The sequence below is a fragment of the Acanthochromis polyacanthus genome, chromosome 20 (genome assembly GCF_021347895.1).
Source record: "Acanthochromis polyacanthus isolate Apoly-LR-REF ecotype Palm Island chromosome 20, KAUST_Apoly_ChrSc, whole genome shotgun sequence".
Lineage (NCBI taxonomy): Eukaryota > Metazoa > Chordata > Actinopteri > Pomacentridae > Acanthochromis > Acanthochromis polyacanthus.
In genome coordinates, this window is record NC_067132.1 from 5,932,343 (window position 1) to 5,946,067 (window position 13,725).

The following is a 13,725-nucleotide window of genomic DNA, read 5'->3' on the forward strand; positions in this document are numbered from 1 at the left end:
TGAATGTGTTCTTGTAATTGTGACATGAGAGGTTGTCAGAGTTAGTGGATTTCATTATCAGCCTTGTTAAGAACCAGGTTCAGTTCCAGTAACGGAGATCTCGTCTCACCGTCACCAGGAAGCAGGAAGCACGGTTCTAACTGCACTAGATCAGGTGTTTGGTATTAGTAAGCTAACCTTCTTAAACAGCTTCTCTAACTCCTCCTTGGGTGAGCCCAGGCTCTTCTGCTCCGCCTCCATGGTGTCCCGCTTGGATTCCAGCGCTGACAGCGTCTCATGAAGGCGAACCACTTCCTGCTTTACCTGTGAGTGGGACAGCTCCTGTGAACAAGGAAAAGTCAGATTGAACAACAACAACTGCCATCACACAAAAGTGGGATTCTTCTCAACATCTGTTTTTCTCTCCTACTTTATCCTCATTTCCCCTCTCTTTCAACCCGTCAGACAATCTTTCTTTGTCCTGTTTTTAAGCCAACTCACAGCTTCATAGTCCTCCTTCCTGGTGATCAGGATGTCCAGCTCCTCCTGGAGAACAGTCAGCTCCTAGAAAACAAAAAAGGAGGAGAAATGAGAACATGAATTCTCAGCAGTGTTAAACTAGGAGTATGAATATTCATAACCCTAACCTAACCCTATATTATGGATATTACTAGTAAATGACTGACTCAGGCTCACACGTCTTACGGAGAACAAACCTGTCAACAGCTGACATGAATCAGTCTGTAGCCAATAATTAATGTCATGGTTCTTCTTCATTCGCTACAGCTGTACCTGTAGCAGCTCTTCATTGGTGGTTGTCATGGTGACGTATTTCTTGTGCTTTGCGGCTGGCATTGCCTGGACGACTTCGTCAGCCACCCGTCTCTCCCTCCTGATCTCCTCCTCCATCGCCCTGATGGCCTCCTCTCTCCTGCAGCACAGGTGAAGTCTAGTTTTTTCTTTGCTTGATACAAAGAGATGATTTAGACCCTCCAGAAAAACGCAGGCAAAAATCCTTGATTATGCGAATAAATATGCAGGGTTTTTATGCCATTTTATGCGGGGAAATTGAGGAAAGTTGCAAAGTATGCGAATAGTTGTGAAATATGCAAAAAAATGCGCGATTCATCTGCCGTCTGGCCGCGGAGTGATGTGTCCTCTAATCAGACACTGGGACTGCTGTGGGGTTACTGGACTGACAGTCTGTGCTCTGGGAGGGGGAGGAGCTCACAGCAGCACCTGCTGCTTGTTGAAAACAGTAACTGCAGAATGATCCCAGTTTTCCTGTCAGTCTCCAAAACGGCAGAAAAAGTCGCTAGATTTGTGGCTAGTCGCTTTTGACAAAAAAGTCACCAGAACGCTTTGGAAAGTTGCTAGATTTAGCGAGAAAGTCGCTAAGTTGGCAACACTGCTGCCGCGCTCCGCATCAGCTTGTGCTTCCAGTGTGTGTGTGAATGCATGAACTGATGACGTCAGGCCGGGCGTCACATAAAAACTCACAACTCCATTTATATCGGTTATAGTTTTCTCATTTTATGCGGAAATTGTGAAATCAAGCGGGACCCACATATTTCTCTTTTTTTCGTGGAAATGTGAGATTCTTGCAGGAATTATGCGCTGTTTTGTGGGGATTATGCGGCCTTTTGGGAAATAATTGACCCCCACATAATCAGCAGCATTTTGGTGATTAATGCGGGAATTCACGCGATCGCATAATCGCGTTTTTCTGGAGGGTCTAATGATTAGTGTATTAATACAGGAGAGGATGCCTGAGGTCTTATTGTGTACCATCACTCCCTTAAAACAGAACATACAGGTGCTGGTCACAGACTGATATATTTCAAATGTTTATTTCTCATAATTAACCTGAATACTAATGAAAACCCAAAATTCAGTAATTAGAATATTGTGGAAAGGTTAATTGATGACCCCATGTGCCACACTCTAATCAGCTCTAATCAACCTGCAAAGGCCTTTAAATGGTCCCTCAGTCTAGTTCTGTTGGCTACACAATCGTGGGGAAGACTGCTGACTGACCTGACAGTCAGTCAGCAGTGGTCGTCCAAAAGACGACCACTGACACCTTGCACAAGGAGGGCAAGACACAAAAGGTCATTGCTAAAGAGGCTGGCTGTTCACAGAGCTCTGTGTTTGGACACAGAGACACAGCTGAGAGGCGAAGGGGAGGAAAAGATGTGGTAGAAAAAAGTGTGCAAGACATGGCATCATCACATGGCTTGCACACTAACCCTAGCGGTTATCCCTGTGTGACACTGTGTGTAGTCACTGTGAAACGAAACCCATTCAAAAATGTGGGGGAGATTCACAAAGAGTGGACAGCAGCTGGATTCAGTGCTTCAAGAATCACCACCGCAGACGTATGCAAGACATGGCTTTCAGCTGTCGCACTCCTTGTGTCAAGCCACTCCTGAACAAGAGGCAGCGTCAGGACTGCTGCTGACTGGTCCAAAGCTATGTTCTCTGATGAAAGTAAATTTTACATGTCCTTTGGAAATCAAGGTCTCACAGTCTGGAGGAAGACAGGAGAGGCACAGAGGTGTAGATGATGTACAAGCTAACCCTTTCCACAGTCAGTGATGGTTTGGGGTGCCATGTCATCTGCTGGTGGACCAACACCAGCAGATGGACCAACACCAGTTTTAGAGTTCTTGACCAACTTGATGCAGATTTCATTTTCCAACAAGACTTGTCAAACTGTTGACTTGCCAAAGCTGCCAGTATAACATACAGGTGCTGTCAGTCAGGATCCCTGTTGTGCCAAAATCCGGGGACTCGGAGTGTTGTGAAGAGGAAGATGCCAGACCCAATATGAGATGAAGGCCACTATCAGAGCAACCTGGGCTCTTATAACACCTGAGCAGTGCCACAGACTGATGGACTCCATGCCACGCCGCATTGCTGCAGTAATTCAGGCAAAAGGAGCTCCAATTAAGTACTGAGTGCTGGACATGCTCATACTTTTCATGTTCATACTTTTCAGCTGGCCAGCATTTCTAGAAATCCGTTTATGTATCGGTCTTAAGTAATGAGATACTGAATTTGGGATTTGCATTAGCATTCAGGTATAATCGTCATCAAAATTAGGACAAGTACTCAGTCTGTGTGCAGTCTGACTGTGTAATCAGTCGGTATACAAATTTCACTTGTTGAAGGAGCCATCGCTGAAATGAACTGAGTTGTCATCAACATCTAGTGATATGACCAGCACCTGTATGTATACAAGCAGGACTGTTGGGCAGCATATGGGCCTGGAATCAGCAGATTCCCTCCATGTTTCTGCAACTGAAGCTTTCACTTCATCCACAACGAGGAGACATTTCTCTCCATGGCATCCCATCAGTGCTGGGTGTAATCAGGTCAGGGTATTAGGAGGTTAATTCTAAAACTTCATATTTCTCCTGATGACTAAATATCCCCTTTGCAGGCAGTGAATCCCCAGACTCTGATGTTCCTACTTCAATGCTGCAGCTGGAGTTAGGTGTAAGGGTTAGACACAAAGTGAACCCTCTTTGTGTCTTTGTGCTGTCCTCGCATACTTCTCCTTTACAGACCCACTTTCTCCTTGGGCCTTTTCTTTTCTCTCCTGCCTTCTTTCATCTCCATCTCCCTTTCTCTCTCCTCCCACCTAACTCTAACCACCACCCATGTCATTTTCTCACAGTCTCCCTTTGCTCTCTGCTTCCTTAAGCCTTCAATTAGTTGCTCACTAACAAAGTGTTGAGTCACTAAAGTATTATTTAAATTTTGTTCAAGTTAAAGTTAAACTTTCATTAAATTAAATAAAATGAGAAAAAAGGCTTACAGATACCTGTCAACAGAGTAAGACAGAACAACCCGGTCTCACGGGGATTCGTGAAACTGTCACGTCAGTTTTAGTTTCGGTTTCGTGCGCACCAACACGATTTCATCATGTTTTTCGTGCCGCTCACCACGAAATGTTTTTCGCTGTGGTAATCACATCTGAAAGTGGTTTATACCGGCGGATTCATGACGATCTAAGCTGTCCATCGGCGTATACTGCTTGTGTGATCGCGTTTGCGGCCGCCGGCCGCCGGACATTCTTGAAATTCCTATGCAAATTGGTAAGTGTACCACCGGCTTATGGTTAGGTTATGGTTAGGTTATGGTTAGGGTTATGTTTAGGAACGATGTCATGCAAAATATAGCGTTGGATTCGCCACGGTTTTACATTAAAAATATAATATACACATTCTTTTGAAATACGTTCTGAGTGGCACGAAAAGTCCGCCGTTTAAAATACATTGGTGCGCATTTCGTGGTGAGCGCCACGAAAAACATGACGAAATCGTGTTGGTGCGCACGAAACCGAAACTAAAACTTACGTGACAGTTTCACGAATCCCCGTGAGATCGGGCTGGACAGAAATAAATGGTTAGCCAGCAGGAGCAGTCCCTGCCAGCCCTCATTTCCTTGTTTTATGAGGAACAAGGGTCATTTGCTGTGCTGGCTGCGTGACGGTGACAGCTGAGTGAAAGCCGACCTCTGAGCAGGTGGAAGCACAGGTAAGCGTCTTCACTTCTTATCGTTCATTAGCATGGAACAGAGACAGAAGAAGATTAAATTCTGAAAGCGCTTTAGAATTTTGAAGTGCTAAAGAATAAATGCTGTGACAGATTTAGCAGAAGTTAAAGGTGAGTCAGCTGAGCTCATAAAAATGTATGTGTGAGTTTATTCTCCTCTGAATTTCAGTTTGAAGAACTTGAACAGAGGTTCTCTTTACTGCTGTGGATAGGAGAAGGAAAATATTTCATCGTAAAGTAAGCCAACTCTGAGATATCAGACAGAAATAAATGGTTGGCTGATTTAGGGTTAGGGTTACCCTAACCCTGGTATTTGTCTCTTCTAAGTGCAGGATGAAGGGAGGGCTAACTCTCCTGCTGCTGTGGCTGACTGCAGTGCTGGTGATGACTATACTGGGAAATACTGCAGAGGCCAGGGAGCATGAACTCGTACGATAAGTTCTAATCATTACCATTGACGATTCATATTTGTGTGTGTTTGTGCGTTCTAATGGCTGCCCATCCATCTGCCCATCAGCTGGTGAGAAACTTCACCAACCACTTTCTAAAAGTCATCCCTTCCAATGACAACAACAGCTCCAGTGTTATTAAACTGGTGATGGAGGGGACCCTGATTTCTCTGAATGAGACAGACCGGCTGGCTCTAGCTAGCTATCCCTCGCTGCTAGAACTCCACCTGGAGAGAAACGTGATCACTGCTGTTCCAGCCAACTACTTCTCTGGACTCCCTCACCTCAGAGTGCTGTCTCTGGCCAGGAACAACATCAGCAGGTCAATAAAAAAAAAAAGCTAATTAAGATAAGCCAGCCTGCAATTCCATACTACTACATCACCCTGGTGACATTTGCTAGGACCTGCAACTGATCATGGATGTTGTTGGGTGTTGTTGTAGCCTGGACCCTGAGGCTTTCTCTGGCCTGGAGGTCCTGACAGAGGTGGACCTGTCCTTCAATCTGCTGACCAGTCTCCCTGCACAGCTCATCAGAGGGCTAAAGGACCTACAGGTAAAGAAGATGGAACCAGTCTTTCCCTTTGTCACATAGCAGGACAGACTGGTTCCATGGTTATGAGCCATGTGTTATGAGGAGTTTGAGGCATTTCTCTTCATCACTACAGAATCCATTTTTGAAAGATGCAGGATGAATTTTTTGTGAGTTGTAATATCCAAAATGGTGGCTGTGCAAACGGTAAGACTTTATTGCAACGATAACGATCCAAGAACCACCCACTGATTCAACAATTTTGAGTAAAAGTTTTCACATCAACAACATAACCCTAACAAGACCATACTACAGGTCCATACTTTGACTGAAGGCTCACCACAATGGCTAAAACTGACACGCACATTAAATAGACATTCATTAGTTTGAACAGTTACTTCACCATCTTTAAACAGTGAAGTTGCCATCTTCAAACTCTATTTCACTGGATCCGGTAGTTGCTGCATCTCGCAAAAGTAGAATGTACCCTACTTTGACGTGGTTGTAGCAAAAGTAGCAAGGAAGCATCAAGGGTCGGGGTCCTTGCAGTTGCTTCGAAAGGTACCTGCCTGCCTTTGATTTTAAAAAATATTTGTATGTCGTAATACCGTTGGGCACTAAAGTTATATTTGAACCGTCAGCCATGTTTTTTTTGTCTGTTGCCAAGGGCAACTTCAGCAAAATTTAGCTCGGCATATTCATGAAATCCCTTAACCATACCATAAATGTCAAAAAAAGGGTTAGGGTTTACATGTCCTTCAGCCGTAAGCTGAAGATAAATGCATTGGGGTGTGTGCTTTGTAGAAAGTAGGTAGTCAGTAAAACTAGTCAGAGACTGGTTCCATCCTCTAAAAACCACCTCATGTCCACACCAAAACATAAATCTAATGTGATCATTCTGAAGAGATTACCGTCGTCACGTACCAATTCCTGTCAATGGTGACATGCCAATCTGATCACTGCATCAGTAGTAAGAAAGAAGAAGGAGGTACTTTTTTCTTCTTATCCTGTTCCATCCAGTGAAATACAAGCTTATTGAGAACCTTTGTACTGCTACAGAGGACCATACGATTAATGATACCTTATACCTCATACCTTTAATGATCTTTTCCTCAAATCATTAAGCCCAATCCTAAACCTAGCCAAGTAACATGGACTTTACTTTGTTTACATGGACTAACCCTCCTTTAACCTGTCTGCTCCCATCAGATGCTGAACCTACAGGGAAACCCCTGGAACTGTTCCTGTCCACTGCTGAGCACCGTCACAGAGATTACCGCAGCAGCACATCTGACCATTGGTAGGAATTTCCATTGTACAGTTTTAAAGCTGAACAACAACAACAAGGTTGTTGTACTAGGTTAGTTTACAATTTATAGATTTCCTACTTATTTTGAGGGCTACATATTTATGGATGAACAATGGAATGATACAAAAACCCTGGTGGAAAAAACACTATTATCTTATCAGAAAGATTGAAAAAACTAAAAATGGTAGCTTGCCTGCTTTTTCTCTGTCATTTCTCTCGTTTGTTATGAAAGCAAGTGTGTTTTACAGACATCAGTGCCGCAAAAAGGGGACATTAATTTGCCTAAAACTGCAAATCAGCTGGCTCAAAACGATCACTGGGATCAAATCTGACTAAAAATGAGCCTGTGCTGAAAATGAAAATGAGCAAAAGGCTCATTTTGATCTACAGGTCCATGACTGATCAACGCAGTCATGGACCTGTAGATCAGCTCCTCCAAAAACCACCTCTAACCGTAACCAAAACTAAAATCTATTGGCGTCTGTCTCCACAGGGGGACCAGGAGTCATCTGTGCATCTCCAGAAAAGCAGGCTGGAAGGAGTCTTCTGGAGGCTGCAGCTCTGTGTTCTGCATCACCACTGCCAACATCAGCCCACTCTCGACAGCCACCCGTTATCCTGAAGACTACACCATCATCAGGCCAGAACCACAGCACCAGCAAAGGTATGACAAAGAGAAACGTAGATGTTCTCATTCTTCTAGCTATAATCTTCTCTTGCACATGTAGCTGAACAAATAGAAGAACATGGGCTTCACAGAGTGCTGTCGGTTCACTGTCTGTCTCCATCCTCTAACCCTAGACCAGAGACCAGTGCTTGGCAACTCATGGAAGTTCACAGTATGTGTTGCAGCCTTGGCAGTAACAACCTCCATCCTCATCATATGTGCCATCAAGGGCCCTTCCTGGTATAAGCTCTTTTACAACTACCGCCATCGTCGTCTCCAACCAGAAGACGAGGGAGAGGACGGCATGGTGTCCACAGACCTGAGCCACCAGACGTTCACCTTTAAGCAACAGAACAGGCAGACGGGGAAGGAAGAGGAGGGGGAGGAGGACGGGTACTTTGAGGATCCATACTTCAGGAGGGATGAGTGATATCAAGATGAAGGGAGGAGAATGTAGCAGAACCATGAAGATGCAAACAGCAAACATGGGGATAGAATAACAGAGGTTAAAATCTGTCACATGTGTGATGGGTTAGTGTGATCACAAAGAGAGACTGTTTGATGAGGGATATGCAGCACACATTATGTTAGGTGCTTAACCTGACTGAATGAAAGTAAGTGCATAACTATTTATTTTCCACAGATTGACTGTTGGGTGTTAGGAGTAGGGTTAGGGTTTTTGGAGGGTTTCAGCACATTTCATCTGCACCAAGACAAAAACACTCAAAGTAAACACCGTATCATGGTTGACCTCTGGGAGCATTATGAAGGCGTTTTTCTTCCAGTGGTTAGTGGACTTTGTAGTGACAACTAATGTTATCAATGAACCTCATAAAAGGCAGAGAGACTGTAAGCTAGTGCACATGGATAGAAACGTAGATATTCCTTTTTTTGTGAGTAGACAAATGCGCTTGGTGTGCTTTTTAAGAGTGCAATGATGTACACAATTTAACATTTAAAACTCCACAAGGTGACAGTGATAGTTAGTTCTACCCCTCCAGCTTGTCATTTATCTCTGAAACTGCATGGTTAGGGTTAGTTAATCAGCTGTTTTCCAGTGCAGGTTTCTGAGCAGTCCTGCCTGAGAAACTGAAGCGTAGGTCTTTTCAGTGATTGAGGACAACAAATGCTCTAGATTCTGCTGTCTTAATGTCAAATAGCAGAAAGTCTTTACTTCTCTAACAATGTAAAATTCTCAAAAGAAACTATAAAAAACAAACCCCTACTGCTCTACTTCCGATGTGCTCATGGAACTGGGATTATGTCCACTAACTACTGCTGAAGCTGGTGGATCCTACACTGCAATAAAAACAGAAACCTGGGTCTGGGTTCCTGAAGAATTTCATGCCACTTTGCACCTGCTGCCCTGAGATCCAGCAGTGGACAGCCACCTGATGTTTTATCTTCAGGATGTGATGCACAAGTGGTGCTGGCTGCCCAACACCAGTTCTGTGTTTAACTCCTCCTTGTAGCTTCTTGGTCTTTAGGTAGGTATTGCACTTTCGAATAATGTCTATAAGCCATGTATCAAAAGCTGCGCGACAAGTATTCCATCTAACCCTATAAATAATGTAATTGCTGAATACGAACCTGTCTTCATGATGTGTAATAAACTCGGTAACAACATGTGGACTTACTCTCTCCTCTCAGTGAAGATGCTGTCGATGCTCTCCGCCTCACTGTCATTCTGGGCTTTCAGCTGGAAGGAAAAGTAGAATTAATTATAAAATATTATAACTAACACCTGCTGACAGCAAATCAGCACATCCAGTGGATCAAGTCTTTGTTTACACGGTGCACTTACAAAGTTGTAGTCGTCGATCATTCCTTCCATCTCTGTGTTAGTGTTGAGCTTGTCCACCAGCTGGAAACGCAAACAGAGGATTTAGATCAGGGCCGTCAAACTCACCTTAGTTCAGTTTGATCTCCAGTGGACCAGACCAGCAAAACCACAGCATAATAACTCCAGAGTCCTTTGTTTCAGTGCAAAAAGGAATTATCTTAGGGTTAGGGTCCATTATGTCTTTTTACAAAACGTAATGGACAACCTGAAATTTTTCGTAAGAAAAACAAGCGACATTTCAACGACATTATCCCTCGGCTTATCATTTACACGTTACAACTTCCAGATCAAAGTGTTTACAAAGGAATACAACAGTCAGTCATCTGGAACTGAACAATAGTATTTTACTTTATGATCAAAATGAAAAAAGCCAGACAAAAAAAACAACAAAAACAGAACAAAAACGAGACACAAAACGACAAAGGCAAGAAAAAAATAAGACAAAAAAGTTACAAAGCGACAAAAACAAGACAAATGACACAAACGGGACAAAAAATGACAAAAAGGAAACACAACACAACAAAAACACGAGACAAATGACAAAAATCTGACAAAACAAACAATCTAGTATTTTACTTTATGATCAAAACAAACTCTAAAATCATTTATAGTTTTACTCATTTACAATCTGCAGTTAATGTCTTCTCTGTAATTTTTACACTTTGAAGACTGGATTGGACCCTCTGGAGGACCACTTTTGGACCACGGGCCTCATGTTGGACAGCCCTGACTTAGATAGGGTTAGGGTTTCTGCTAACGAGACCAGTCTCGTTTGTATTTGTGTGTGTGTGATACAACACGGTCTCACGGGGATTCGTGAAACTGTCACGTCAGTTTTTGTTTCGGTTTCGTGCGCACCAACACGATGTCGTCATGTTTTTCGTGCCGCTCACCACGAGCGAAACCCGCTGTGGTAATCACATCTGAAAGTGGTTTATACCGGCGGATTCATGACGATTTAAGCTGTCCATCAGCGTGTGCGGCCGCCACCGCGGCCGCAGCTGCGGCTGGATGTCTGGTGGCTGCAATGGCGGCCGCGGCGGCGGCCGCAAACGCCGATGGACAGCTTAAATCGTCATGAATCCGCCGAATTTGCATAGGAATTTAAAGAATGTCCGGCGGCCGCAGCGGCGGCCGCAGCGGCGGCCGCAAACGCCGATGGACAGCTTAGATCGTCATGAATCCGCCGGTATAAACCACTTTCAGATGTGATTACCACAGCGGGTTTCGCTCGTGGTGAGTGGCACGAAAAACATGACGACATCGTGTTGGTGCGCACGAAACCGAAACAAAAACTGACGTGACAGTTTCACGAATCCCCGTGAGACCGGGCTGTGTGATAAGGACTGTGGGTCCTATTGGACAGTGCAGTCCTAACCCTAACCCTACACAGCAGAGAGCTGAGAAACACCACTGATGTTAACATGACTGTAAAACCAGAGAATGCACACACCAAAAGATCCCGTCACACAAGTATTGATGGAATCTTTTGGAGTGTGTGCATAGGCGTTTATCCTTTTTACACTCATCATCACCGCTTCAGCTCGTGTGTTCCAGCTCTTGTACTGTACTATGTGTACGGTACAAGTAGGGTTAAACCCTACTTCCATCTGCTACACATTAATATATAATTTATTCAGTTTTGCAGCTGCTGTTTACCATGTTGTAGTCAGCCAGCTGCCCTTGCAGATCCTTAATCTCTGCTGCCAGGCCTTCAGCTCTGCAGTGGACACGAGATATAAATCGATTAGAAAAACAGGGATTTCAAGCAGCGTTAAGCTACATTTCTAAATAGCTAAATTCTATCTCATATATAATTCTAACACACCGGCACTGTCAGCACCAAAACACCACCCACCTCTTCTCATAGGACAGGTATACAGAGTTCTCCTGGTGGTAGTTGTCAATCTCTTTGTGCAGCTTGCTCGTCTCTGTGGTCAACTCGTTGATCTTACTCCTGAAAACATGACACAAAATATTCGGGTTAGGGTTAAATATTTACTTTAAAATCAACCAAGACTACGTTATATTCTACATATTGTCACCTTCCTAAAATAATGGCCTGAGTCATCTATTGCCCAAAGTTTTTTTTGGTCTAAATTATCTCCTCAGAGTGATGCTGCAGCTCAGCTGAACAGATCATTGTGATTCTGCCCCGTAGTATAACGGCCTCGGTCGAGGTTCAGTGTGGTGTGCTTCAGTTGTTTGCATTTCCTGAAAAATGACATGGGACATTATTTCAAGAGGATGTCGCTATCCTATATATCTTTGTGTGTGTGTATGTGTGTATATATATATATATTTATATATCTGCGGCCAACGACTTTGTAGTGTGTCAAAATTCCAGAGAAGACATTAACTGCAGATTGTAAAATAGTAAAACTTTAAATTTAAAATCATTTCTAGACCACAACAAGTTGTTTTGATCATAAAGTGAAACACTAGATTGTTCATTGTTCTTTTGTCTTTTTTAACCCTTTAAGCTTCAGTCAATTCCAGCCGTTTTCAGTACAAAAAAAAAAAAAAAAAAAGCTAATATTCTATTTTTACATGAAAAAATTACGAAAAATACAGGGAATATTGGACGGGCATCGCGAGGTGCATTTCCTTGAAAACGACCGATTCGTGGATTTTATACTGACTTCAGGACATGTTTTGGATAAAATAGTTTACTGGCTTGTGTCATCTGAATGTAAAAGGTTGGATTATGGCCGTTTTTTGTGGAATCTTTTTTTCTGTGTGTAATAATAAACCCGGAAATGTGAGTCGCGCTGTGTACGTTGAAGCCGTGTATAGAGAACGGATGGATGAATATTTGTTTTTGTCGGACAAATGTGTTTTTCTCACCCGCTGTGGTAATCACATCTGAAAGTGGTTTATACCGGCGGATTCATGAGAATCTAAGCTTTCCATCGGCGTATAGTGTTTGTATAATCGTGTTTGCAGCCGTCGGACATTCTTGAAATTCCTATGCAAATTAGTAGGTGTACCGCCGGCGGGACACCTACGACGCACTGAAGCGTAAAGGGTTAACTAACCTTGGGGTGGGGTCTTTTTTGTCTGACTTTGGACTCACGTTTTTGTGTTTCTTTTTGTCTGGCTTGTGTTTTTTTGTCTTTTGCTTTGTTTGTTATTTTGAGCATATTTTATGTCGTTTTGTGTTTTTGTCTAGTTTGCCAATTCTACATAAAAATGTAGTAACAGTATGTTTGGGTTACCTGAGAAGGCCCAAGTAGTAGGACTTATCCAGGATCTGCCTCTGAGGTCCTTTTGGGAGGGGAACGGAGGCATGAAAATAGAGACAGATCTGCAGTGGTGTAATGATGACTCTACATGCTCGCACAAAACCATGAAATTAAAAATCATTCATCCGTGCAGACAGAGCGGCCTGTTGTCACGCTGAACCCTAACCTTTCATTCCAGTCTTCATCCCACTGAGCCCCTGTTGGGTGACAGGCCTGTCGGTCACTCTGATCTGAGCTGACAGGACTCCAGGAGTCGTGATGGAGATTCCTCCTCTCATGCCAGGATGACCACTGGTACCTGGAACCATCTGAAGAAAAAATGCAAGGATTAAACTCTGGAAGTCCAGGTAGGTTTCTATCTGATTCTATCTGTGGGGAAAAAAAATTGAAGCTGGCTGGTTATAAACTTTGTAAAGACGACAGTCTCATATCTTAAAGGTGTGATGAATAACACTGCACACAGTCTAACCATAACACAAATGGAGTTGGTGGAGAAACATCTTTGAAATATGGCACCATAAATGCACACATGGTCTACAAAGTTTTTGGTATCAGGTTACGGTTAGAACTGCTTTTATCTGATGCTGCTGACAGATTACCCCTGTTGCAACACGAATAGCAGTCGGAGGAGGTCGGACAGCTGTCGGGGGTCTTCCAGCACCAGGGACCGCAGATCCACTACGGCTCATGGGCCGGCCCATGCTGGAGGGAGGCCGCTGGCTCGCCATGATGCCTAACCCAAAATCAGTAAACACAGTAACAGCAAATCACACATCTGGAATCAACCTAGTAGTGCTGGGTCAGTATGTTTGGCTTCTGGGTCTGGAAGACAGTCAAACACGAAACTAGAAATTTGCTGGTTTAAACCCTTTAAAACAGCAGACCACAAAAAGGTCTGAATTCATATATATATATATATATATATATATATATATATATAAAGAGGTTATAAAGGCTATATATCTCTCCTCCTAATTAGCTTTCAGTTGGTCAGAAACCCTGTCACTGATCCTGTTCATCACAGGCTCGTGTTCTTCCCAGTCTGCACAGAGACAGAAAAGCGGTAAGACAGTAAGAAAATGTTCCTCTTATGTCACATTTTTAGGGCTAACCCTAATACGCTCTTTCTACAGGGTTAGG

General features: G+C 43.4%; 1 protein-coding gene and 1 long non-coding RNA gene across 5 annotated transcripts in view; one reads left to right on the top strand and one right to left on the bottom strand.

The window, feature by feature from the left end:
* ift74 (intraflagellar transport 74) overlaps nt 1-13,725 on the bottom strand; it is a 68,339-nt gene that overhangs the window by 48,692 nt on the left and 5,922 nt on the right. For all 4 annotated transcript variants that reach the window (XM_051940347.1, XM_051940345.1, XM_051940344.1 and 1 more), the window contains exons 2-11: nt 13,185-13,318; nt 12,752-12,893; nt 12,559-12,607; nt 11,199-11,297; nt 11,000-11,060; nt 9,302-9,361; nt 9,135-9,196; nt 772-910; nt 481-543; nt 178-321 (exon numbers count right to left, since the gene is read on the bottom strand). In XM_051940347.1, coding sequence (XP_051796307.1) covers nt 178-321; nt 481-543; nt 772-910; nt 9,135-9,196; nt 9,302-9,361; nt 11,000-11,060; nt 11,199-11,297; nt 12,559-12,607; nt 12,752-12,893; nt 13,185-13,313 — 948 coding nt within the window. In that variant the 5' untranslated portion in view covers nt 13,314-13,318. The remainder of the gene's footprint in view (nt 1-177; nt 322-480; nt 544-771; nt 911-9,134; nt 9,197-9,301; nt 9,362-10,999; nt 11,061-11,198; nt 11,298-12,558; nt 12,608-12,751; nt 12,894-13,184; nt 13,319-13,725) is intronic.
* LOC127531313 (uncharacterized) lies at nt 3,912-5,172 on the top strand. The gene is made up of 3 exons (XR_007938381.1): nt 3,912-4,523; nt 4,711-4,970; nt 5,059-5,172. It is a non-coding gene; the product is annotated as an uncharacterized LOC127531313 (long non-coding RNA).